At 38.4% G+C, this 26,834-nt stretch overlaps 1 protein-coding gene across 1 annotated transcript in view; it reads left to right on the top strand.

Moving 5' to 3' along the window:
- Window positions 1-26,606, top strand: part of LOC106716300 (nuclear receptor-binding protein homolog) — a 31,321-nt gene extending 4,715 nt beyond the window's left edge. The window contains exons 2-10 of the mRNA XM_045686759.1: window positions 23,612-23,836; window positions 23,987-24,117; window positions 24,270-24,448; window positions 24,725-24,899; window positions 25,053-25,171; window positions 25,358-25,514; window positions 25,598-25,778; window positions 25,865-25,984; window positions 26,140-26,606. Of these exons, the coding sequence (XP_045542715.1) occupies window positions 23,612-23,836; window positions 23,987-24,117; window positions 24,270-24,448; window positions 24,725-24,899; window positions 25,053-25,171; window positions 25,358-25,514; window positions 25,598-25,778; window positions 25,865-25,984; window positions 26,140-26,244 (1,392 nt within the window). The 3' untranslated portion in view covers window positions 26,245-26,606. The remainder of the gene's footprint in view (window positions 1-23,611; window positions 23,837-23,986; window positions 24,118-24,269; window positions 24,449-24,724; window positions 24,900-25,052; window positions 25,172-25,357; window positions 25,515-25,597; window positions 25,779-25,864; window positions 25,985-26,139) is intronic.
- The last annotated feature ends 228 nt before the right edge of the window (window positions 26,607-26,834 follow it).

The raw sequence follows: 26,834 nt of genomic DNA, 5'->3' as shown, positions 1-26,834 counted from the left end.
TTTGTCTGAAAATTGGAGGGCAGGTAGCTTAGAACTAGGAGACGGACATATTATATTATTATATAGGATAATTTTTACCCCGTTTCCTTTTTTTTTATTCCGTGCCAACGGAGCCGCGGGCAAGAGCTAGTATTGTGAATAAAACTTGTTATGTAAACAAATTGATAGCCGCATCATAACACAAGGAAGCCTGAGAAATACATTTCAGTATTTTAATAGAATTTATATATTTATATAATTTCATGGATATAAACAATGTAAAGTGAATTAAACAGACCAGAAGCCATCGATAGCTTTGTTTAAAATAACGCTGTGTTTTGTTTCTCTTACGTAACATGACTTGCAAATGACAATGAAAACACCACCGGTTAGATACTAAATAGCTGATGACATAAAGCATATATTGTAATTTGTCTGATCTGAAGAAATTTCTTTGGTACAAATTATATGATACTATTAATATCGTATCTGATTCAAAACATGTTATTATTTACGTCATCATTTTTATTACAATACATATTTGTATAAAGCGACAAGAAAGTTGACATTGGTTAGTCATACATTAAAAATGAACCTCCGCACACAAGTAGGATGATTTAAGGCGGTCATATGTTATGAAGTAACGATAAACTAATATCTTAAATGACACAGTTATCATTTGTTTACATACTTTTGTTATCTTGTAAGGACATATTATAACAATAGAATAGAGAACAATGTACATTTTACTCTGGAATTAGTTGAAGAGTTGAAATGGCGGTTAAGAATTTAACTGTCACACCCAGGTGCTTTGATGGTCATTTATCTGTCAGTGTATCAGCACAGATTTTAACACCCTGTGTAATACTCTAGTCTAGTTACTAAAGTGTTTTGATAGTACCTATAATTGATTATTACAGTTTTGTTATAACTTCAAAATATTAACTTTGAAAGTTTATACGTAGTTGTATTTAATCTAATCATTAGAATTATCGACTAGTGGTTGCTGAGATTACAACTTTCCCGAGCCTGAGCCTGACGTGCCTGTCTCGATCACCAGCGAGATTAATTGCTTGCCGTCAATCGCACCACGTAGAAAGTGGCCTCTTCTAACATTGTGTTGAGCATCCTAAGTTTACACACAAAATTGTCCTATGGGTAAATATTCGGATGTTTATGCATTTAATAAAGCCGATTTATATTTTAGGGAAACTTTTTTAATGCATGATACATATCTGCGTAAAGAAATTGACATTTAGCAGAAAGCACTGACCGGTACTAAGGTCATTAACCTTAACAATGCTTCCCACTAATTGGAACATTCTTATCAGCAGTTTCCTTTCACTTAGCCAAAATACTTGATTGACAGACCTAGAGTGAGTGGATACAGCTCAACTCTCCATCAAACAAAACTGACAGCCACACTAATAATTTTCACTTTCAAATGAAAAGTAATCGTGGTTCTTAATGACCGTACCGCTGACCCAGTGTAGATTAGATATTGTTTATACGGGATACTATACTCTACTGCTTTGCAGTAAAGGTCAGTTTGTCTCGAGATTATCGAAAACATATTGAAAAACGAACAATCATTAATAACGAATGAGCGGCGTGTGGGCTCGGGTAAAAAAATGATCTGCTAGAGCAACAACAATTAAGCGATCTTTAGACATAAGTACTTTTGAGAAAGCGAAAGGTACCACATACGGACTTACTTTAGCTAAGACATAAACTCGGCCGTGACCCTCGCTCTGTGCGTAAAACACTTTTATATTTAGATTTTACGACACAGCAATGTGTTTGGTTCAATCACGATATAAGGGAAATTTTTCCTTTGCGGGCAAACCGTATGTGGCTCTTAGATTGTATCGATAAGAGATTCGAACTTCTTATTAAAGTTTAATTTCAAAATGTACCTTTTTTAATGTTATTAATTTAAGTAACGGTTATATATTTCGAAGCTATGACTCAAGACCTCTACAAAAAAGTGTGTCGATTGTAATCGCGTTATGTGTCATCAGCATGAGCCGTCGGTATCTCACAATCACTACGCACCGCCGCCGCGTCGGCTGCATTAAAACCTCATTAGTTGCCCAATAAAGACTTCCAATACATTTGGCCAGCGCTTCGCCGCCGCGACGTGCTTAGAAAAACTAAAGGCTGTCAGTGTCATTGAAATGCTTTTTTATGCAGTAGATGTGCGCCAGTACCTAGCAGTAATTGTTAATTAATATTGCATAGTTAACGAACAAATAAGTATCTATAGGTCGAGTGTAATGACCCGCTTTCAGTTGAGGCCACTTTAATTTCATAGTAATACGAAAGTACTTTATGTTCGTTAAGTTTTTTTAAGTACAAGTCATAACTTATCCAAATACTTTCTCTCCGAACAATCATCTGTGTTATATACCTATTATCTATAGATAGCGAGGTCGACGCCCTGTTTAGAGCTAGAAAGGCAGGCGTCGCCGCGGGCCGGAGTGTAGCTAGGTTATGTAAGGCGTACGCCGGCGCCGGTGCTGGCCGGCAAATTCGACGTCTTTAGTTAAACATAAAGCTTGCTGCGTTTCACGCGTACCCTCCAAACTCGGCCTCCAAAACATGACTAGACAAAATAAGTTTATATCTAATTAGTGGCCAAAGATAGCCGTATTCTTGATTATCATGGGGTTTCGGAATTTATCTGCAATACAGATTTTTATGTATTTGTGTTCTTTTTATATAGTCTTAAATAATTTTTGGAGCCCAAATGATAAACAAACTAAGAATGGCTTGCCAACTGTGTCGATTTTTATTCTCAAATATGTATCATTGCGTCAGTAAATACATAAACCCCTATGTATATGTACGTCAGTTATTACAAACATCAAATCAATCAAAACAGTTCTACCCACATCATGTTTCTTCAGTCCAATCCAATATGTGATTCGTTTCAATTTTTAAAATAACACGTTTTTCTAATACATAATATGTATCAGAAAAACGAAATCTTTTTGGTGCAGTTTGCTATTAATGTATAAATAACTTTTATTGTAAATACTATCACACATTTATTAGAAAGTCCATTAAACTCATTAAAATCAATGTTATACAGAGTTTCTATCAAGATTAGCTTTCTTGTAAAGTTCATGTTAGACGCGAGCTATTATAGCTAAGCGAGCTGCTTAATAAGGCAAGCTTATCGAGATTGGGCTCAGGCTTCAGTTCCACGCAGGTTATACACCGACGTGCTTTGTAAAAGCAACACTGAGAGTTTCAGAGAAAACAGCACTCTCTTGAAATCCACCGATTCGACCGAGATTTTACGAGAAAATACTTGCATTAGGCACTTTTATATTGTTAAAACAAATTCACGTATGTCATCGATTTAGCTACTCTACCTACAACAAATGGTAACTCGTAGTTTATTTTCTAAATGGGCAAATCTGAGTCGAGCGAATGAGGGGCGTATAAGACAGCAAGAAGTTTTACGTTATCCATATTATTTAATTTTTAAGACTCAAGTTCTCAAGTCAGGTTCAATGCAAGTCTCATTATTTATTTAAGACTTCTCGAAGTCTCCGGGGAGTTTCACAACTTGTGCAATATTAGCTCCTTACTATTGCAAGATGTGTTCTGAACACGAAGTATGGAACGTTTTACATCAAAATTAACTATTGATAATAATGTACTAGACTGAAGCTTTTGAATGTATATAGTAGAGTATTCAATTAGTTATTCTTAATCAAAATGATTACTTCAGCATTGTTATGATTGAAGTAATAGCTAACGACGACCAAATAGCTAAATAACATGACATAACAGAAGTAAAGTCGTCACGTGGGCTGGAGGCCAGACGAAAGGCAACACCCACTCGCCGGAGTGTCACCGATGTAAGTTATGTCAAAGGTATCGACTTACTAAGTCATGCTTGTCTCGCTACACTAGATTCTCCTATAGAAAATTATTACTTACTATTTATGTACGTACGTAATACGTTTCATAGTTATTCTATACTAGCTGTCGCCCGCGACTCCGTCCGCGCGGAATTAAAAAAAATGTAATAAGTAGCCAATGTGTTGTTCTAGAGTATGTTCTACATCTATGTCAAATACACAATATCCGTTTAGCCGTTTCGGAGCTACCTTCTACCAAACATCCATCCATCCATCTAAACATTCGCATTTATAATATTAGTACGTGTATTCAATAAACGTGTCAACAAAATCTTATTCTTGAAATGCGAAATTAAATTAATATTCTGTTTATTACTAAAAAAAAAAAAAAAGTAATTCAACGTTCGTTATCTGCGTGTTGCTGATGACGAAAAACTAATTTTTAAATTGTTGTCCTCTTGTCTGTCCGCATGACCGCGTTTGTTCCGTGTAATCTATGGAACGGCAGGATTTATTTTGACGGGACTTTGACGTGATGGTAACTGAGGCATACGGCCATATTTTAGTCTATTATTTTAAATCCTGCGCTGAAAAAGTAAGTAAATATCAGAGGTAACAAAACAATCAACTAGCTAATGCAAATGAGGAAGACCAGACGGATGCCGAAGAGCATACAGTTTAAAGACGTCGGTCATACTTTTAATGTAATGATATTATACCATTACGGAGTAAATAATTAGGTTCAAACTTCATTTTGTATTCCATTCACAAATACATCACCAAACTACATCTAAACCTTATCAATTTAAATAACAATAGAACTTAGTATCAAGTAGTGTAGGCTGAAAATTAGAAGATTTGCTATAGACAGCAGAATTAGCGATTGCGTTCGCGAGGCCAGACGCGCGGCAGACGGAGAAAGGCGGCTGAGTCAGTGCCGCGCACCGCGAGTGCAATGCTCCGGGTGCGGGTCGGGTACGTGACGTGACCGACACGACACCGACCCGATACCAGTCCGCCGACAAACCTTACTAGGGTATGAGGTAATGCCACAGACAGACAAATTTATCAGCGGATGCTAAATTAATAGCAAGCAAAATGTACAATAGTCTTATGACAGAAAACATTTGAATATTATTTTTGAACTCTATTAAATGTCTTTATGCTACGGTATGGTAGTAGGTGTTACAAATAATTTGTGTAAGGATAATGTTTTAAAATTAAAAAACATAAATATCAAAACATACTTTGGACGTCTAAGTTTTCTTAATACGTTTGGTTGCTGAAATAATTTTAATACCTACTGATAAATCGATTGCTACGTTATTTCAACAGTCGTTGAGATCTTTCTATGTTCGTGACAAAATAATAAAGTTTCTGTATAGTAAAGTCATTTTAAGATATAAGTTCCGTTTTGTGGCAATTCCTCCCCTCTCCCCCCCCCCCCTCTCCAGTTCGCCAAGTCGCGGTGAGCACGCAACAATTTGTAAACAAACGGCAATGAAGTAACTTTGTAAACCGCTGTCGGCTAATTTGAAACAATGTCGTCTAACTATCCCTTCGGTAAAGTTAATTTACCGGAGAAATATAAACGGTTTTTTTTAATACATAAAGATTATCAAACTAAGGTAACGCAATATTACCTAGGATATTGACATTTTCCCTCTTTTTCATAAGTTAATTTTCAAATTTTCTACCATTGCAATTTGCCGACAGTCTCTAGCATCATTAAGTTTTTTCAACAACGGAAGGAAGTTTCGTTTGTAATAATGTCCGCCATTTAGACTATTCAACTGAATGGCATACGTCTACGACGCCACAGAATTTTTATATTCTATTTATTATTAGAGAAACTCGATAGATTTCCGTGTAGTTGAGCCCGAAGGCGATTGCAATTTGTTTGTTTTTTTTTTTTTTCTTGAATGCAAAGCAAGTGCAAAAGGCATTGAGTGTGGCCGGTGGTCCGTGACCGGTCGCCGGATCTGCTCCACTCGCATTCCACTACCCCGCCGCCGCCACCCCTCCTCTCCCCCGCCGCGCATGCAGATAAACTATTTACCTATGCAGCTCACCTTAAACCTCTTATAGAAATACATGCATTCACGATTGTATCACTACAATGACCCTTTCAAAAGTGTACAAGTCATCATAAGCTATTTATAAGTGATAACCTCTCACGTAACACATGTTGAGAAAAATTGAATGAACTATCCTTATTATTAATTTCATTTCTCATGTTATTCTTCATTAAACATTATTACAGTGAATGCAACGCCGATTGAATTACGATACTCTGCCTTTATAACAGTCACGAGAATCTTGTCCCACATTTTACAGCATTAACTCCACTAAGGAGTGCAATCAAGATAAGATGTGTAAGATTTACAAGCGGCCGTGTAACAATCGTCCTCGATCCTCTTTGCACTGTATGAACCGGGCGGCGAGCAGGCAGAGCAAGTCGAGCAGGCTAGTCAGTAAATTCCCAACCGACGCTGCGTGGGCTGTGGCTTGTCGCCTGCAAAACACAGTAGATGTACAAGCAAAGTTCCAACTAGTACCTATCTTATATGAAATGGAAAACACAAGAACTCACAGCATGTCTACGCGACTTTTAATATGAATAGTTTCGCTCGAATCATATTTATCAGTAATCGGCAATTAATGTTGTGTTAAAAAGTAACAAGAAAATTATATAGTAAAACATTTATTCGTACTAACATCGACGTTCGTTTAAAAAATGTCGTAGTACAAGAAAGAGGGAAAAAATAACTTTAGCTATTCTAGCCGACCCTCCAAGTTGAAAACATTTTTTACAATCTCACAATAAGATTCTTCAAAGTTTGTCATATAATTCTCTGTATAATTTCATATATTTATTTTTGCAGACATACAAACGGTGTATACGTTGTCCTATTTATTCGTAAATTATCTAGGGGATTGTACAGCGATGGGCGCACCCACGTCCAAGGCTGGGCTATTGTGCCTGTGTCGACTATAAATTGTAATTTATCGTTGTTAGTTTGCTTTTCACCAATGAAGATTTATTTTTTATTTCTATTCATACGTTAAAGATTAATTTAAAAAAACCTACAATATTTAATAAGTGAATTGTACTAATAAGTAAACAACCGCACTTCACCTATGCTTAAAATATAAAATTATATTTTGAAATTACTCTATTTATAAGAAAAGTATTTCATCTACTTCTTTTATTTCGGTACTAAAATAGAACGCGGAGGTGCCAAGTCCGTGTTCAAATAGTGGCAAGGGGTGTTCCGCGTAGGCTGGGGTTGAGGGAAACAATGTATAAATAGAAGGCTTCAAATAAATCGCGCAATAAATCCCCTTTGCACCTCGTTTATACACAGCTTACCTACTCTACTGTCACTGGAATTCGTTATTATGCCGGAAACAACTTTATCCGTCCGGACAGTTAGTCAAAGCCTAGTTAACCGGTATTCAATTTTAAAGTTACTTTAAAATCGTATATATGAATATGGTTTATGTACTATTAATATTTTCAGAAGTGATTGATGTAACCCGAAAAGAAATTTCGCTTTTTTAAAACCTTATCCTAGCGTACGTCGTAGGTAAAGTTATAAAAACTAGTAGCTTTTCATATAATGTGTGAGTTTTTGCTGCTAATTGCCGGGTAGGTTCGCAACTCGCTCCTCGGGAAGTAATTGAGTATGCTCCGATTTCGCGCCGCTGAGCTTAACGATTTGACTTGCCGCTTGCCGCAAATTGCAGCGAGATGCCGTGTGAGGTGGGAGCGCGGGACGGCGGGAGAAAGCTCGGGAAAAACTCCGCGTACTCTTGTTAACTCAATGCGCTCTGCCCAAGGCTTTGCCTGTATATTTGCGGCGGCCTCACTTGGCGCTCCATTTCTAGATTTATTTTGCAAATCGGAGAAAGTTATGTTTATGCGGTTAAGGGTATATTTTAATTTAGTATTACTGTTCCAATTGAAGTGCATATCTGCTGTACCGTAAAGATGGTCGAAAGTCAACTCTACAAATGTTATGTGGAGTATTGATAGATTTTATCTAAAAAAAAAACTTAATACGGCTTAAAATATGACCAGGGACATCGTTAGTTGTAAATACTCATAGCGGCAACATAGCAGTTAATTACATGTAATATTTTCCTTTAGTTTTTTTCCGGCACCGTTTTGGAACGAATGGTATCTGTGACCGCTTGCCATACCGGGCCGTGCGCGGTTGGTGTGGGGTTCAATATGCCTTGCAGCCGCCGCATTATTCTGAATAAGGCGCAGTGATTCACGCAGCCGGCGTTAGATGATTCATTCACGCTCGTTATACACGCCTTACACGTCACAGATTGACTTGATTTTGATGATGTTTTACCTTAAACGTGTCGCACGTGTAACAAAACCTTCTTAATGGAATTTCTATTCCTTACGTTGTATTTTACATTTAAATTAGGACTTAATTTTTTTTTTTGTAACTGTCATTCATATGTTTGCGACTCAAAAATATTGTTATCAGCTCACTGTGGTCCCCAATGAGGGGCTCGGAGTCTACTCTATATGCGTTAGGGGCGACTGTGCCTTAGTCAACCACGCTGGCCCAGTACGCGTTGGTTGACTCACCCTAGCTGATATTATGTGCATTTGCAGTTCCATTTCGACGTTTTTCTTCACCGTAAGAACGTCGGAAAAATGTTAATATGAAATTCGGAACTCGAAAAACACATTGGTACATAGCGGGGATCGATGTTTGTCAACTGAAGTATTCGATGTGGTGTGTCGTCGCGTCACGCGCGCTCGGTGCGGCGCGGGGCGACAACGGGCGCCGGCGCAAGCATTGTTGGAACGACCGTCGTTTTAGCGCATCCGCTAATGATCGCCTGTCTCGACTATTGCCAAGTTTCACTGATGTCCTAACTAATTGTCTTTATTTTTTCTTAATTACAAACAACAGTTTTTTTTTTTACATATTTTATGTACTTACTTCTTTTCTCTATCCAAAAATCTTCTGTTATTTTTTCTTTGGAAGTTAACCAATTGTATCGTTGCCATGTCAACCATCCTGAGTTGTTGCAAATGTTTCGCTCATATTTTGTCCTTAGCGTAATAAAAGAAGATAAATGTAATTAAGGTCCTGTCTGATCTATTTATGGTCTTTAATTCGAACTCTTGTCTTTTATATCTGCAATTTGGTTACTTGTTTTCTTTACGTCTTGTCAAACTGATTAAGTTGTTTGAAAAGGATGGGTTTTCGAATATTACAATAAATATTATGAGATAAATAAGATTTTTATAAAATGGCAAGATATTTACCTAGTTGGTGAACTTTTTTGTCGTTAAATTATTTTAAGGTCGCGTAGTATTTTAATTTAATAGAATGTAACATATTACTAGAGTTGTTCCTGTAAAGTGTATCGGAATGTATCAGATTTTACCTAAAATCTACAGGCTCACTATTTGAGCTACTAAATCGAAACGCCCTTCAGCATCTCGCCGACCTACAGAATGTCAAAGCTTTTCGCCCCAGGCGGCTATCCGGCTGTCTCTACGACATCTCTAGTGCCCATTTACTCCGCGCGTTTTATTGATCACTTCCATATTATATCTTTTGTTTTATATCTCGTCTCATTATTTGTACAGATTACAAACTTCCGATTTATTTTAATTATATACGTGCGGATTTTCGCCTTCATATAAAATGGTAAATGTCAATACTGATACATTTTTATTTTTCGAATCTTTATGTACGAAGAACTAACTTTAAGGAGATTCCTTTGTCATGCTTTTCTATGACTCTCGTATAACTTCATAACCTCTGGTGAAATGAATAATGAGGTGTCTCCTTCAATTGATATTATTTCATTTTATAAATAACAATGTAAACACTTGTATGGCATTTAATTAAATGGGATCATTCAACGTTGTGGATATTGAAATTGCCTGAGGCCTAAACTCGATTCATCAAAGTAACTGATTGTGTTTACTGTGCGTCGCGCGTTCTGTTCGACTTTAAACTTTCACCCTTAAAGAATACAGCCCATTAGCGCACGAGTGCTTTACATCGAGCCGCCTTAAAGATTGGAATACACTGAGCTTTTGAAATAACAGGCTTAAAAACGTTAACAGGCTAAGTAAATAGTGCAAGCTTTGAAATTAAATACACGTCGTATGCTTTTACTACAATTATCGTATATCTGTTATTGACAATTTTATATTTATACGATGAGCCGTTTACGTAAAGGCTGTACAGGCCACACCGGTCGCATAAATTCTCGGATTTAGATATAGACGTCCCCGTAGGCTGGTCTGCACTGCTGGCAATGTGCCAAGCAAAGCGAGCAATTAACAATATTCATTACCGTATGGGTACCGTGTTAATCGTTGCTGCCAAAATTTTATCTGAAATATCAGACGCAGGCGATGACAGGTTGTAGATAAAGATTTGAATGACTTCTTTAATGAAGGTAAAATTGTGTTTATAAGTGTTTGTAATACTACGTTGTTGCACTGCATATGTCGCTGGCCTCACTCTCGACGGCTGATAGTGACAAATGAGCGGGAGGGGGCGCTGATGTCCCCGGCGGCGGCGGGACACGGTCGGGATACGTGACAGGGCGCACGTCACCCCGCACCCCACGCTCCACGCAACCCACTTTTTTTTTAATCTATTCCATTCAAAGTTAGGAACACAATAAGCGTAGCGGATGCCCTTTTTTGCTTTGTCTGCGTAAGTGCGGTATCGTTAGCCGGGCAGAGTCATCCTCGTGACGGTGCTCATGCTCATGCCCCACACAACAATCTACTTTTTTTGTATAAATCCTCGAAGGCTCTAGAAGGCTTAGAAGATACGTCGAGTGATTTGATTTACATTCAATGAGACCGAATATAAAGGTTTGAAAACTACAGATTAAATTGCGATTTTCAATAACTTCTAATCGTGTTTATTACTTGTTCCATCGTGGCCTAGCTTGCGTTTGCGACCATGAACCGTGCTCACTGCGCATGACCTAAGGATTCACCGGCCGAGCAGTAAATAAATGACATTGTTTTATCGTATTGCAATTAATGCTGGAAAACATCACTGACCTCTTTCGCTTAGCGGTTTTCCTTGTCAATGCAAATTTTACCTTTAACATGCATTTATAGCTTTGAAATGTTATCCATTTATAGTTATATTTTGTACGAAATAATTTATATTTCATTGGTTTTTCATAATGATTATGAAATTGCAAGCGTTAACGATACTGAACTGAAATCTGAAAGTTAATAAAATATGAAAGTCCTTTATTATACCAATAGAATGATTTAAGGCTTAATTATAGAGTTAGAGGAGCAATATGCACGCAATACTAATTCTAGGGCAGACCCAACCGCTGCCAGCAGCCGCCCGCCGCCGGCTTAAAGCGGATTACCAACTCACTGTGTAATGAGAATCGATTTCAGTCCAAGCATTTGGCCAACGGCACATACTTCGGTTTTTCGCTGATTTTTCAGCCTAATTATTTTTTGGAGAAATATACTGCCATTTGCCGAGAGTTGACCTTGGACTTCAATAAAAAAACGATTGTCAATTTTAGACCATTACAGAAATATTTTTGTTACCGTTGGTTTCCATCGCCAAATCATCTACATTTTGCAAATAAAGCGATCTCATTTTTTTCAGAGACGACACTAAGTTGTCATATAAATATTTCATAGAACATAATTCGTAGGTACGTTTTGCAAATTTTCACTCACATTGTCATTGAGAAAGATGCAGAAAGTAATTGTTTTAGTGAGTGACGTCAGGAGGTGGCACAGTTGATCACACAGCCATCGGTTGCGCGTGTTGTTTGCCGGTATCCTTGCCATTGTCCCGGTGCCAGCCTACGTGACTCGTGTACTGCCAATGCTGGCACAAGTAATGAGCGCACGCGATACACACTTACACAAATATTAAAATAAAATAAACTATAAAGAAATTTTGCTCTGTATAAATTTATGAAAAAAAAAGAATTGTGAATACATATGTATGTATTATGCCATGTGAGAAAATTAGACTATTGTATAACTAAAACGCTTCCGCTTATGATTTATATTAGTACCTGCCACTTGTCGTCGTCTATTGATTAGGGAATTTCCGAGTAACGTGTTTTTAAGGATAAAAATGTGCAAGGTTCTTGTAATTTAAATACATTTAATAGTCTTTATCGAAGACTATAAAATGTCCCTTGTCTATATCATTTGTCTTGAGAGGCGAAGGTCTATGTTGCAAAATGGAAGTATAGAGTTAGTACTAAGGCAGTTAATAATAGAGTTAGTAATAATGTTTATTGTCACATGAAATACAGCACTGGTTGTGGTGATTTATGACGTAGGTGGGGCGTGGGGCACGGGGGGTGCGGCGTCGGATTCCCGCGCGTAGCAACTCCCATGTGACGAGCTGTGACACTAACAATGTGTCTTTTGACTACACTTGATATATCACCCTAATATATTTCTCACACGAAACCTGTCTGTGATATAAACCAGGTTAGTAATAATAAGTTGGAAACACGCCTTAACCAAAACCTTAGCATATGTATTCCATGGTTTGTATTTTGCATAAATAGATAAATAGGCACGTTAATAAACATAAAAAAGTAGTTTGTAGTGCATTAGCACGGCACAGGCAGATATTGGTAGGGTCTTTGACCCCATGCGGCTAAACTTTGATCGGCACCGTCTTATGTAAGCAGACATAATCGAAACAAAACTCTTTACAGCTTACAAAGGTTGCGCAACATGCCGATTACCGACCGCCGATAGTGGCATTAGACAGGGCGGCGCATACTGCCCCCGCCGCGCTATACCGTGCGATACTAAAGCTATGATCTATCCCCAGATAATAAAGAAAATATAGTAACTTTTACTCTATAACTTTTTTGAATTAAAAAAAGTCAAAGTTTCACGTATGAAAAATAGTTTGTACTTTTCCGAAACAAATGACACTCTCGGTTTATAATCCCCGCCATATCTTAACAATCTTTTACTGGATACTTGAAGCTTATTTGAATATTGGATCTTTTTTACATTGAGGTTATATTCGATCGACACAGGTCAAGTTGTTTGTACTGTCTTGTTCTCTGTTATTTATAAGCAGTTAAGCTGTTTGAGGGCTGTCTGGAAATAATCTCGTAATAATATTTTAAGTTAGCGGAATATTGATTCTTTAGAAATATTTCGGACAAGACAGGACTGGACTGAATGATATCAAGCAATTTTTTTATGTTTTATCTTATTAATAATAATGTTCTCTTCTATTTTAGGTAAGCACGAAAACAAGGGATGGATGCGGTTGGCGCAGGTTAGGCGGAAATAGGCACCTGTGAGTGACGATATAATGATGGATTTAAAAAAATATATATGTAATAAATAAGCAAAGTAAACTGACGCTAAAATTAGTCCTACATTTATGCTAGTTATAGTAGTTAAACATTAACGACAAAAACATACAGTACAGCAAAACTTTCTCCGACGTGAAAGTCTAGCTGTAATAACATAAAATATTTATTGGCACATTGATAGACGAAACTTACTCGTACTGGACTAACTGCTCTGCACAACATCACACCAATGTATCAGACTTTTACAATTGTCAAGTATCAATATGTTGTACTATTTTAACATCAGGGTTCCTCAATACAATTTTAATTCATCAGTATTATCAGCCTAAGTTCATCCACTACTGGACCTAGGTCTCCCCCATCGATTGCCGCAATGCCCAATCCTGTGCTAAATTTAATTACGGAGATTAATTTCCACTTTTGCAGTTCTCTAATTTGATGTTGCGAATCTGCCATAATGAAATAGAAACTACAAACATAATTGCCTTCAATTTGAATCATATTATCAACAATTATGCAAACATGCTTCACACAAGCTACACGTGCTATGCTAATTGCTAATAATATGCTAAAAAAAAATTGGCCTTATCAAGTTACATTACATAAAACCGCAACACAGTATAACTTGATATCTCTGAGATTATCTAATCTATGCAACAAGATACCATTCTGACCAGATTCCGGAGTATTGCAACATTTATTTATTGTAACTTCAGGCTCGTCAATGTCTCCTTATTACCGATATAGTTTATATACGTTCAAATTCGGCTTCGAGTACCATTATAAACAACATGGATAGAGTTTACTTTTTATTCAAAGGTAGCCACAGCACAGCTATCACTCCTGGTAAACTATATGTGACCAAACTCATCAATTAAGATTAAAAAAGTGTGAAGTGTCGACAATAGAACATTAGAAAGTAATCACCGAGGATATTACATTCAGCGCGACGCGACGCGGCGGTATGCATAAAAGCCGCACGATAATTACGCCATCAATTAACATAATTAAATTGTGAATTGCACGTTATCATTGTATTACGTGCAAGCCCGACGAGTTGCGTACACAACGTCCAAATTCCTACATAAAATAAGTACACATAAATACAATAATCTTAAGGATGGCTGATTACAAATTGCGGCGGTTGAAAATTATCTCTTAACATGGTTATCTCTCTGGTTGTCAAGTTATTGAAAAAAAATGTTTCTTTACCTCTTTTGGTCTACGAAGAAGCTAGTGGATAACGACTGCCTAAATAGAACAATTTAAACCTCTTCTTATTTATTTTAGTTCACTTTAAAAGTTTATTATCATTTTCATAGACCTTTAGTAACGTGCAATATTCAAAGTAAATGTTTTGACGTAAAAATTATAATAGTAATTAATACAATAGTTAATTCAATGTTAATTCCAACGAATAAAAATTTACATTGATTTATAACAGTCCGATTACGAAATGCTTGAATGTATAATTCAAAATTAATTTTTGACAAAGGTTAAGATTACTTCGGAGTCTTATAAGACATAAGGTTATAAATATAAATAGTTCTATTGGAAATCTATTGGGTCAGTAATTACGGTCTAATAGTTTCTTTTATCGTCTCCGCGCGCGGCACCTTTCAATTCGGAGTGCGAGAAGAAAATAGACATATTTGTTTTTCCGTACCAAGATCATAAAAGGCATAATTCACGGATCTTAATTTAGAGTATGACGGAAGCCGTGTTTGAGTTATCGGGTAGGTAATTGCGCATTTATCGCCACCACACAACGTATTGGTTATCAATCAGTCATGTTTGACTTGCGACACGTCAGCAAAGACTATCGAATCATTAGTTAGCACACTCGTGCGAACACGAATTGCTCCAACAGTTCTAATTATCATGCTATATTTGTGGCTTTTGGATCGCCTTCGATAAAAAAAACAATAAGTATCTTTCCATCTTTTGACATCTTTAGACGCAATGATGATTAAAAATGTTGGTAGAACTGACCACATTTCATACTCATATAAATATGTAAAATATTGCTTTTATCAATATTTGTATCTCATTCCACGTGCTACACGTAATAAAATTTTATTTACATTGGCTAATGCGGCCGACATATGCATTGAATTGTGAACACATGTAGATGTGAACTCGCTATGACACGTCCCAACAAATTTCTTTCGCCTCGGAATATGGAATGACTCACTGCCAACCCATCTCACTCCATTGTCATACAGAGATGACGAAGCGAATAAGGCTAATAGGGCTCTTGGTAGGTTTACCATGTGCTGCAATAAATTTGATGGATTTTCAGGATTTTTCAAATAGTAAAACTAAAGGCACATTGTCGTTACACTTGATTTTTTTCTTGAAGGTCTTCTTCTATGCCGATACTTATTTAAAATATTGTTAATAATTAAAACACTTGTCCTACAAACAACAAAATCATAGAGTCACCAATTGTATTTATAGCGTTCGCTGCTTCGGGAATAATACGGGAGCAAAAGGAATCGGTTGTACATAATGGACAAATTGAATCATTGTTGAGTCAACAGAATGTAACGCGCCCTAAGGAATGAATATATCGCCCGGAAAAGACTCACTACGATGTCGCTAATTGAAAACATTGACTCATTACTGAATATTTGCTCCATTAGCTGTCCTTTTCACTTAAAACAAATTGAAAATTAATATACATTTAATAGGCAAACTGTTAAGTTTTTATTTAATACCGCGCGGTCAGAGTCTCGGGCGACAGTTACTTTTTTATAAATATTATAATATCTTGTGGTTACAAAAGTAGAAGATAAGGATATGTGAAAGTAAGACTTTGGATAAATTAAAAAATAATTTTCGCTTGCTAGAATTTACAATATTAATGTTTTTTCGTCACTAAACCTTTAATATAGTTATTTTTTTATCTCACTCGTTTATTATAGTTATTGTCAGAAATTCTCTGGAAAGTGTAGGCGTGGTTTTATAGCAATGAAAAGTATAAGTTATAGAGGAAGTAATTTGCGCGCGGGCGGGATGTGACGACGCGATGACGCGCCAGCTCCATCTTTCGTCAGATATCAGTAACCACTGCATGTAAAATAATTAAGAAATTAGCGATCCTTTCTTGGTAGAGGGACAAATACAAAAACTGATGTAGGTAGTGGTCTTCTCTTTTACTTTGAGTTTTGTATATCAGGCTGTAATAGGCAATCTTACTTTCCTTCTTTGGCTTGAAGATTATCTTATGAAAAAAATAATGTATGGTCTTGCTTTAGGATTATCTTGAGTATGTTTTTATTTAGAAACTTGCATATCTTGTATGATGATGTTTATCACACGCTGGAGTGATATCAGCCGTCTCGAGGATGACGCCACCACGGTGACAATTACGATAATTTATATAATGCGATTGTTGTCAAACTTATTCAGTAACGTTTCCACTCGTGATATCAGCATTCCTTTGTTCATTACGTAAAAAAAAATCGCGTTATTCTTATGGAAAATTCACTTAGACTGGACTTTACCATAATTTAATACGTAGCGGTTGTATTTATCCCTTAACTTTTAGTCACACTTGTTATCAAATACGTCGCATAGCGCGACCAGACATAACTTTCTATTTAAGTTCCCTCTATGCTCCGGCAGATCTTGCATTGCAACAAATAAAAATAATTGGCACATATATTTGTCTTCAAAGGCATGCGTAGATCTTATTTAGATCCGAATTCGCATATTTGAAAGTAATTTACGTCGGCGCTGTCCCGCCGCAAGTGTTAATGGCCTCGAATACCGATATCTAGATATTACTTCAAAGGCCTTCTAAATGTCGAGGCACTTCATCCTGACGCTAAGAAAATTGTAACGTATACAATGCGTTTTATGCTGTATGCACTTAGTACTAGAGTATCAATTGTGGTGTCGATAGGTTATGGTATAGGAGTTGGCAGAAGGAGGAAGTACAGAGAGTGCAAGTGCATGCGGCGGTGTCGGTGGCTGGAGCGATGCCAGGCGCTGTGGCGACCGTCGCACACTTCGCCCTCGTCGGTCGATGACTCCGGTTCTATTTGACTACGATTTGCATGTCTCTACTTGTGGAAAGTTTGCACAAGTGACGAATGTTTCAAGTGCACTTTAAATTGTTGATAGATATGACTATCCATTAAATTATAACCAATTTACCGTTAATTCTTTTACAAATGATAAATTGAAAGCATACTTAAAATTAAATGCAAATTTATAATTTATGGAAGTATGAACGTCACAACAGTAGTTTGTATTGAACATGACGTAATAGGTGTAGCATTTATAATCACACCAATAAGCGCACGATCGCTTCACGAATGGGTGGGCGCCGGGCGTCACTCTCCCCGCGTGACGCTGTGAGTGACGCGGGAACTTATCGGGAATAAAATATGATCTTGATATTGGATTGATACAGATTGCATTGTCCAGTGGGTAGCGCTAGTGCTAACGTGCCGGGACATGTGATGCTACTATACCAGATGTGCTATCTGAAATCCAAAACAGTATCAATTGGCCTCGCTATTTATCGGACGGATGTTGCAAAACCACAAATATTATATTACGTTAACAGATGTAAGTAGTAAAGTTCTGGCAGTGCACCGTTCAATCAGATAAGACAGGAAGAGCTATTTGTAACTACGCTTCAGCACGACGCATTAGATCCCAAGCGCGCTGTCAATTGACTGCAGCCGTACTGAGTGAAGTTTCCGCTCCAACTCGATTACGATCGAATAAACATGATAATTAAATAATGTAATAACTATTTTATTATATGTAAAACACTTTAGTCTCATTCATTAGATGTGCCTCTAAATGTTTATATCTCGGACATTTTACGACTGTCGAAGTTGATAAGGTTTGTTAAAAATATTTTTATTTTTTAGTTTTCAGTCAAAATAACTGTTTTGTTGCCCTGCCAGCATTGGATTATATCAACCTCTTCGCATTATAATACTGTTCACATGACTACGACTTTTTAATAATATTAGTGGGATACTTATCATTCTAAAAATATTTGCAATTGTATAATAGACATGAAATAACAACGTTCAATCTCAATTTCCGCGCTCCACTGGACATTGACGAGCGAAGTTAATACGAATGTCAAAGCATTAGAACAATTTATAGACGACCAGCCGGACGTCGCGTTATTTATACAATAGTTACACGCGGGGATGTGAACGTTTTGTTTACGAGGTAGCATGAGCTTGCCAGAGATAAGGAGGCTCCGGCGCCGGCCTCGAGATAACACCGATCTTTCAACGCAAGGCCTAACCATGGGGCAAGCTCGTCCAGTTCTTCGATACATCGAAAACTGATAGAGAAGAAATAGCTAGGCCACGAAAAACGCCTCGCCGAAAAACCTTATAACAGCCTCTGGTATGTTCATCACTATTTTTTTGGTATCAGTACCTCATAACTTGAAGCTACATATTCCTCTGTGGTCCAGCCAAATCTTAATCGCACGATAAACGACGAATCCGTCTCTTCAGTCATGTTTATTATCAAGATGGAGATCACATGAGCATCGCTGACGTTTCCTTGGTTTGACGTCTTTAGCTCGCCGCGTCGCGCCGTAAACAAAACATTGGCATGAATAAAATCAACGTGCGTATAAAGGTACTGTTAACCCGAAGATTAAAAAGCTAAACGTATAACTATTTTAATAGCCAAGGTACCAGTTATCAGTTATATGGAAATTCCGGGAGATGAAGCAATCAATTCTAATGTTCTCTTATTGAAACATCTCCATCTAGTGCTGGTCATCTTTGGTATGATCAGAACTGAGAATAAATAATATAAATACCAATCACTAAACATTTACAATTCACATGTAACACAAAATATCCAGTTGTTTGTTTTGCGTGTATCTGTCGCGTCGTGCATTTAGTTCTCGCTAATTCCGAGACGCGTCGGGTGCTAAAACTAACGTTTGTCCGCGATCTAACAATTTCCTATGTCACAGCAATACAGCAATAACAGAATACTTGGAAAGGCTTGAAAGGAAATGTTTACGCTGCAAATTCGTAATAATTCGAAGACAGTTATTGTCTTCAACGAAAGCCATGATTGAAGACGATGTAAAGTGAAAACGATAATTCTATAATCTGCGTAGTTAAAAAAACTGTAATATAACAAGTATCTCTATGATTTATCAAGCTTAGCATTTTGCTGCAATCTCGAACTTTACAAAATGTTGCAGACTTCGTGTCATAAGATATTCAATAATCCAGCGATGCATTTGCATAAAATGTAATATCGGAACATCCGCTCCGCTCAAAAGCCGGTTATATGTTTACTTATGTACAATATTTACTGACCTTTGCAAAATTCTGATTTCAAAAAGTTCTTCAATATTTTGTAATGTAATATCTTGGTTCCTAAAGATTATCTTTCTTTATTCCTTACTCAATTTTATTGAAGTTTATTGGATGATCCAGATGTTTTAGTTATTTCTTCTTCGTTTAAGATTTCTTCATTTTGGTTGTTTTTAATGTTAATTGTCTTATATGTAATTTTGGCATTTCATAGCAAGGGGTCCAGTATTTGTTTTTATAAAATAAATTTATTTATAGCTGTCTGTTGCGACTGCATATTGTTATCTCTCACATTCTCTTTGACACGACAGACACAACAATAAGAGGATAAGAAAAGAACCTGATCATTAAGTCAATTTGTTAAATGCAAACGAGACATTAAGCTTCGTTTAATTGGTGTGTATTTTGCCATGACTTCTAGTTAGTGATTGCCATGTACATTGATTCTAAGAAATGTAGTTTACGCAATTGTTGTATGCAGTGTTTGCGGTTGACATTCAGCGGTACAAAGGTCATGAGGCTACCCACTTAGCAGCTGATTCGACATTCTAAATTCATATTTTCTATCACAAGTCTTTACTTGTTATTATATCTACTGGAAATACATGTTCTGTTTTCTAGATGTATATCCAGTTTATAGAAATTATTAATTGCATAAACGAAGTGCACTTGTCGGCCCAAAGAGCAATTACATCGCTCAAAACTACAAACTAGGAGTGAACGAACCCCACTGTTATGATGCGTGGGCCGCGTCCTATCGACGACAAGACCACGACATTTTATATCACATTATTGTCGCTCTCCTGTGCATCTAATATACCATAGTTGTATGTAGATGCATCTATTATAAGTTTGGATGATATTATTTCAAGTGATGGTAACAATTTAGCACAGAAGTAATGTATTGTAGTGAATTGATGTAAACTTGTATACATGTACACAGTACGCATAAGAGGTTACGTACTCCGCTGCCGCGCCGCCACGGCCGGGCCGTGCCGATATTGTGTCACGGCAATTAAGCTTGCGGTAGGTCAGCACTCGCCTTTAGCCCGTAGCCATAATGTGCTCTATAAATCTCATGTACCTCTGTAGGCGAACATTAATTCACAGTCTTTCTTCAAATTCATGCTCAACTCATACGAATAAATCATATATGTTGTTACCTCTCGATGTACTAGAACGGGAAGCAGCCCCCCCCCCCATGTATCTCTTCGCTACCAATAGGGCCAGGTCGTTATCGTCCATACAGCTTTGTGATCACCAACTTTACAATGTAACATAAACTGCATGCTTGCTATGAAAGTTGATTGCGAACGATCGACCCAATCCGCAATCTTGTACTTATTAAATAATTTATTTCTGTTCATACCAAAGGTAAAGCAAAAACAAATAACATGTAGAAACTTGTAATCATAAAAAAGCTTTAACTACTATTTGATCTAAAAATGTGAACCCACAGTAAAAGTTGTAATTCTAACACTAGAACCTATTTTAAATTGTCATCTCTCGTGTACAAAATAAATTACAATAAAACTTTATTAGTTATTAAAAGATGGCCTTTTCAACTTCATAAGTGGGCAAATATTATCTGCCATAAATTATCAAGACATATTGTCACGTTGTAATTTAAACTTGTCATGCAAGTACAAGAAAATAAAATAAGGAAGATATTATAATTATCTTATTTCGATACGAGCACTTCCTTATTTTGGCACGTTCCTACACACGTATCGCTTTTTATTTGCCAAATGATAGTCGATCGGAAGTGCTCGGGGAAACGACGCGATGTTCGTTCTGCTCATGACAATGTTATTGTTTGGCAAACATTTATAAAATGTTCTTCAAAAGAAATGAAATCATAAATATGTTTTTTGCTGTGTTTAAATTTGTTGGAAATATTGTTATTTTTATTTTACGGTATTGTATGAAACGGAATTGTGCTCTGAATATTTCATCTATAAAAATAAAAAATAAAACAAGACGTTCAATGTGACCTTAAATCTAACAATTTTTCTGGTTTAAGTATATTTTTCATTATGAATTTGCTTTTAAATATTTCAGTGACCGAAACAATATCCTTCTAAGCATTACTCTGTGCATGAGATAATTACACAAAAACGCACTCAAAAGATGCTCTGGACACATTACAAGGGCCTCGTTGTCCCGTTGCCAGTACAGCGAGTAAACTATTTTAAGATCAAGAAAGACCACTGTATTTTTTTTCATGTTTTTTTATTACTTGCAAAGCTATGATCGACAGCTTAGTTTCTGAGCCTCCGTAAACCACCAAGAAGAAATGGTTTTAACAAGTTACTTTGTAAAAGTGTTTCGAGAGTTGACTACGGGTCTACCGGGCCCCTATCGCAGCGCGTAATGAATAACAAATGGACAATTAATGATCGCTCGTCAGCGCCGGGCTAATTTTACCTCTGCTATCTACGCCACGGAAGACGCCGGACGCCGCGCCGCGGTCGCTCGATAACGACACAAACGCCTCTTCCTACAAATAGGCCTAGACGCAATCCTTAAACTTCCTTTTTACATCGTTTACATTCAACAATTTTTGGAACATCCAATAAGATGCTTAAGAAAACAATAAAGTATTAACTCCTAGTTGGCCAGTACACTTAATTATAAAAACAATTGGCTATTTAATTAAATTTATTAATAAATTATTTAATTATTTAATTGGCAATAACAGATTCTCCTTACAATTACCAGTAAATATAAACTTTAACTTTAATATGTAAATTTAAACAACCTCATCGACGGTGACATACGAAATAATGCTGCGATATATATGCATTAAATTCTACAATAGAACATAACCCCTTCTTTGTGCTCTTCGCTGATGATATTTTTATTTTTTTTCACGCAAAAAAATAATTTTAAACATTATTGTTTTTAATTTTAATTTGCATCTATAATTTTAGCATATTAAAGAATTTGTTACTTCAATTTGCTTAGATAAAAAGCCAGTGTTTTTTTCTTATTTTGTCTAAATACGAATTCTATCTGAGATACGTGTCTTGCAACTCATAAACAACTCGAATATCATCTCTATCTTGTGTGCGTCAGTGCGTCATTTCGATGAATTCATTTGATAAGCTTATATCTGGATTTGGATTGGTGTTATTGGATTCATTAAAATGCAAAACAACGTTGGATTATACTTCTATTTGAATTCCGCATTAATTGAGACAGAATTTATGGATATATGCAACTTATTATATTTAATATCTCGCTGCTTAATTCAACAACTTGCGTAGAAAAGTAATTAATTTATGCTAAAAATACTTGCAACATTGATAGGAATTTAAATGATTTACAATTAAACCTACGATTTGATTATTAGTTGCCGTCAACTAATAATCAAATCATTTGCACAATGTCTCGCTAACAAATATAGAAAATGCTTGTTTATGTATTCTAGTGTTAACCTTTGAATAGCAAAAATAACGCGGCAGTCGAATATCCTTGTTATTTAAATGGCAAAATGAGAGTTGCAATTGAATGATTGCTCGTTGGAAAGATGGCACAATTCCTGCCACTTATTGTTAATTTACATTTATTGCTCGCTCCTTGAAGGTCGAAAAGTCCTTCTGACATCACCCGGGGTTTTCGGACCTGAGAACTATCAACAGAAGTACATCAGCCGTTATCTCAAAAAATGATAAGTTACCAAAATAATAGGAATAACTAGTTTAGATCCACACTTCGTCAGAAAAAAATATCGGTGTAACAATATTATAGAAATGGGGACTGTGAATACATTTATCTTTATATGTCCGAGAAAGGTATGGCATAAAAACGTCATGTAAATTGAAACCATATAGACTTTATCATCGGACGCCGACGTTATTATAAAATATTCGTTATGCGATCCTTTGCGCTGCTGCAATTAAGATAATATTTATATATGTCCTCGGTTTACTTCTCGTATTTCGTTTCAACAAAATAGCCCAAATATATTCTTAACATTCATATTACGTACTCACTTACTGTAGGAAATGCGATACCTTTGTATCGTATACAAATAACTATAATTTAAATATTTTGCCGTTATCGGGGTTTCAGGTGGAGCAGCGCGATGTTCCGGGTATCGACTGCGCACACCTCGCCATGGACACCGAGGAGGGCGTCGAGGTCGTGTGGAACGAGGTGCAGTTCTCCGAGCGCAAGAACTTCAAGGCGCAGGAGGACAAGATTCAGCTCGTGTTCGACAACCTCACGCGGCTCGAGCACCCCAACATCGTCAAGTTCCACCGCTACTGGACCGACACGCACAACGATAAGCCCAGAGTGAGTCGATTCATCAACAACATCGTCAACAACAAAAGACAATTACACGCAATCATTAATTGGGAGCATATTGATATTGACGATTGTTTTCAGAATTAGCATTGTAACTTTATTGCATTAAATTCAGTAACAATACTTATGTGTAATCAGGTGATATTCATAACGGAGTACATGTCGTGCGGCTCGCTGAAGCAGTTTCTGAAGCGCACTAAGCGCAACGTGAAGCGGCTGCCGCTGCAGGCCTGGAAGCGCTGGTGCACGCAGATTCTCTCCGCCCTCAGGTGCAACACTCACTTCTGTGTACCTATACAAAATAGTCAAATTATATTCTTCATACAGAGTTTATAAAAATATATCGGTTGTTAGTGTCTAAATCGCGTCGGTCGTGCGTATAGATAATTTATAACGAAACATGCATGCGTCGTGTGCGCAGTTACCTTCACGGCTGCGTGCCGCCCATCGTGCACGGCAATCTGACCTGCGACACCATCTTCATCCAACACAACGGCCTCGTGAAAATCGGCTCCGTGGCGCCCGACGCCATCCATCACCACGTCAAGACCTGCCGCGAGAACATGCGCAACATGCACCTCATCGCGCCCGAGTACGGATGTAAGTGCACAGCCACACGCGCGCGACGTCACACCGACACGCGGTTTCCCTTGCTCGGATCCTTGTCGTGCTAATCGCTCGCTCCACCTTCACGTCCGAACTCTTTCTTCAACTTTATTCTTCTTTATTTTACGATTAACTTTCAATGCAATCCGCAGAGTTTTTATTTTACCTATATTCGTTTGCGGTGAAGCGACGGTGACGCGCCGAGGAATTTCAGCGGGCGAAACTAAGTAGTGACTTGTATTTATTGCAACTTTCTTTCCCACGTATCAGCATCGCAAATGGTGACGCCAGCAATGGATATCTACTCATTCGGAATGTGCGCGCTGGAGACGGCCGCTCTCGAAATTCAGGGCAACGGTGACTCGGGCAGCCACGTAACGGAGGAGCACATCGTAAGGACGGTCGAGTCGTTGGAGGAGCCGAGGCAGAAGGACTTCATATACAGGTACATTACAGGTGACCCGCCTCGCCCTGCACCGCCCTGCCTCCCCGGTGAGTGCTCGTTACCTCATTGCGGTCGACAACCTGACCCGTGTGCTCGCGACTCTCGACCTCGTCACGACTCTCGATACTCACATCCCGCACTCCGTGATTGCAGGTGTATAAATAAGGATCCAGCGAAAAGGCCGACGGCGAGGGAACTTCTCTTCCACCCCCTTCTCTTCGAGGTCCATTCCCTGAAGCTGTTGGCGGCGCACACGCTCGTCAACACAACTGGTAAGTTTATTTTTTTTATCTCGATATATACATCAATTCGATGGTTGTAATCTTGTAACTATAAGTCTGCAGAAGATTACCTGTGTCTCGATCTAATAGATTTAATTTATTCCGCTTTCAAACAGGATAATTTTTGTGCGTCATCTATATATCTATATCTATATATATGACATATTCATGTCGCAGCGAACATCTCCGAGACGATAACGGACGAGGTGGTGTGCGGTGGGACGGGGACGGGGGCGCTCGCGTGGTGCGTCCGCAACGGACAGCGCTGCGAGTTGGCGGCGCGGGACTTGCAGCCGCACGCAGAGAAACTCGAGAAGTTCGTCGAGGACGTCAAGTAAGACCAGACTCGTGCACACATCGTACGACGTCTCCGATGTGTCCGTGACGCGATAGTGAGAGATGGTGGTCGTGTGTCAGGTACGGCATCTACCCGCTGACGGCGTACGCGTGGGGCGGACGTCGCGCCGCCTCCCCGTGCGAGCGCGCGGCGGAGAGCGCGCCCGCCTCGCCCGAGCCCCGCGACCTCGAGACTCGCCGCGTCGTCAACATGATGTGCAGCCTCAAGCCTCGCGCCCACCACGACGCCCACGACCTCCTGGTACTGCGCCTTCTTCTTCCCTGACTCCTTGTCTTTTTGCACTCGCCCCGCCTCGGCGACTCACATCCGACGTCTTACGTATGCAGATGACGATCTTGCTGCGCATGGACGACAAGATGAACCGGCAGCTGACCTGCGCCGTCTCGCGCCGGGACTCCGCGCCCGCGCTCGCACACGAGCTCGTGCAGCTCGGCTTCATACACGAGGTGAATACTGCGCCCCGCCTCCTGCCGTCTCCTGCCGCCTCCTGCCGTCTCCTGCCGCCTCCTGCCGCCTCCTGCCGCCTCCTGCCGCCTCCTGCCGGCTCCTGCCGGCTGACAGGGTGACCATGTTTTATTGTTGGTTTGTGTATATGTTGCAGGCGGACCGCGACAAGCTGTGCCGGCTGATAGAGGAGTCTCTGCGCGGCAGCTTCGGCCAGTGCGCCCCGCCCCCCACCCCGCGCCCTCAGCAGGTCGCCAGCTAGTACCTCCGCGTCCACACCCCGCCCGCACCACCTCGCCCGCGCCCACAGCAGCGCCCACAGCCGCGCCCACAGCAGCGCCCACAGCCGCGCCCACAGTCGTGCCCACAGCCGTTCGCTTCCTACTGACCTAGCAGTAGTATGTGGAGACAAACGAGTCGTCTTCAACTTTGTGAAATACAAAAAAAATCGTATTTATTTGAGCATTATCTTGAAATTTTTTAATGTGAATGTACGACGGCTATATCATATCTCCCGCTTTTTTCCTTAATGAAAAAGTGTAGGCAGATTAAAAATATCATTTGGTAGTTTCAAAATCGTACAATTCTTCACAAATTATTCATCTTAAGAAATAACATAACAAATGTTCAATTTCAGGTTTCGGTTTCAGTAAGAGTTTGATAATCCTGTACCATTAGACAATTGTCCGCTTTGTTACGAATTTCCTAACTTGTACGTCACCTACAACTTGTCACCGACACAGACTTCTCACTCTACAAAATTTCTAGTGAAGACAATGACAAGTTCTGAAGCAGAGTAGAGATGACAAACTTTTACATTGTCTTAAATTGTTTCTATTATTAATTACTTAT

Source organism: Papilio machaon, chromosome 4 (genome assembly GCF_912999745.1).
Source record: "Papilio machaon chromosome 4, ilPapMach1.1, whole genome shotgun sequence".
In the NCBI taxonomy this organism is placed as follows: domain Eukaryota; kingdom Metazoa; phylum Arthropoda; class Insecta; order Lepidoptera; family Papilionidae; genus Papilio; species Papilio machaon.
Note: the sequence above shows the minus strand (reverse complement) of the source record. Positions and strands in the feature narration are given on the sequence as shown.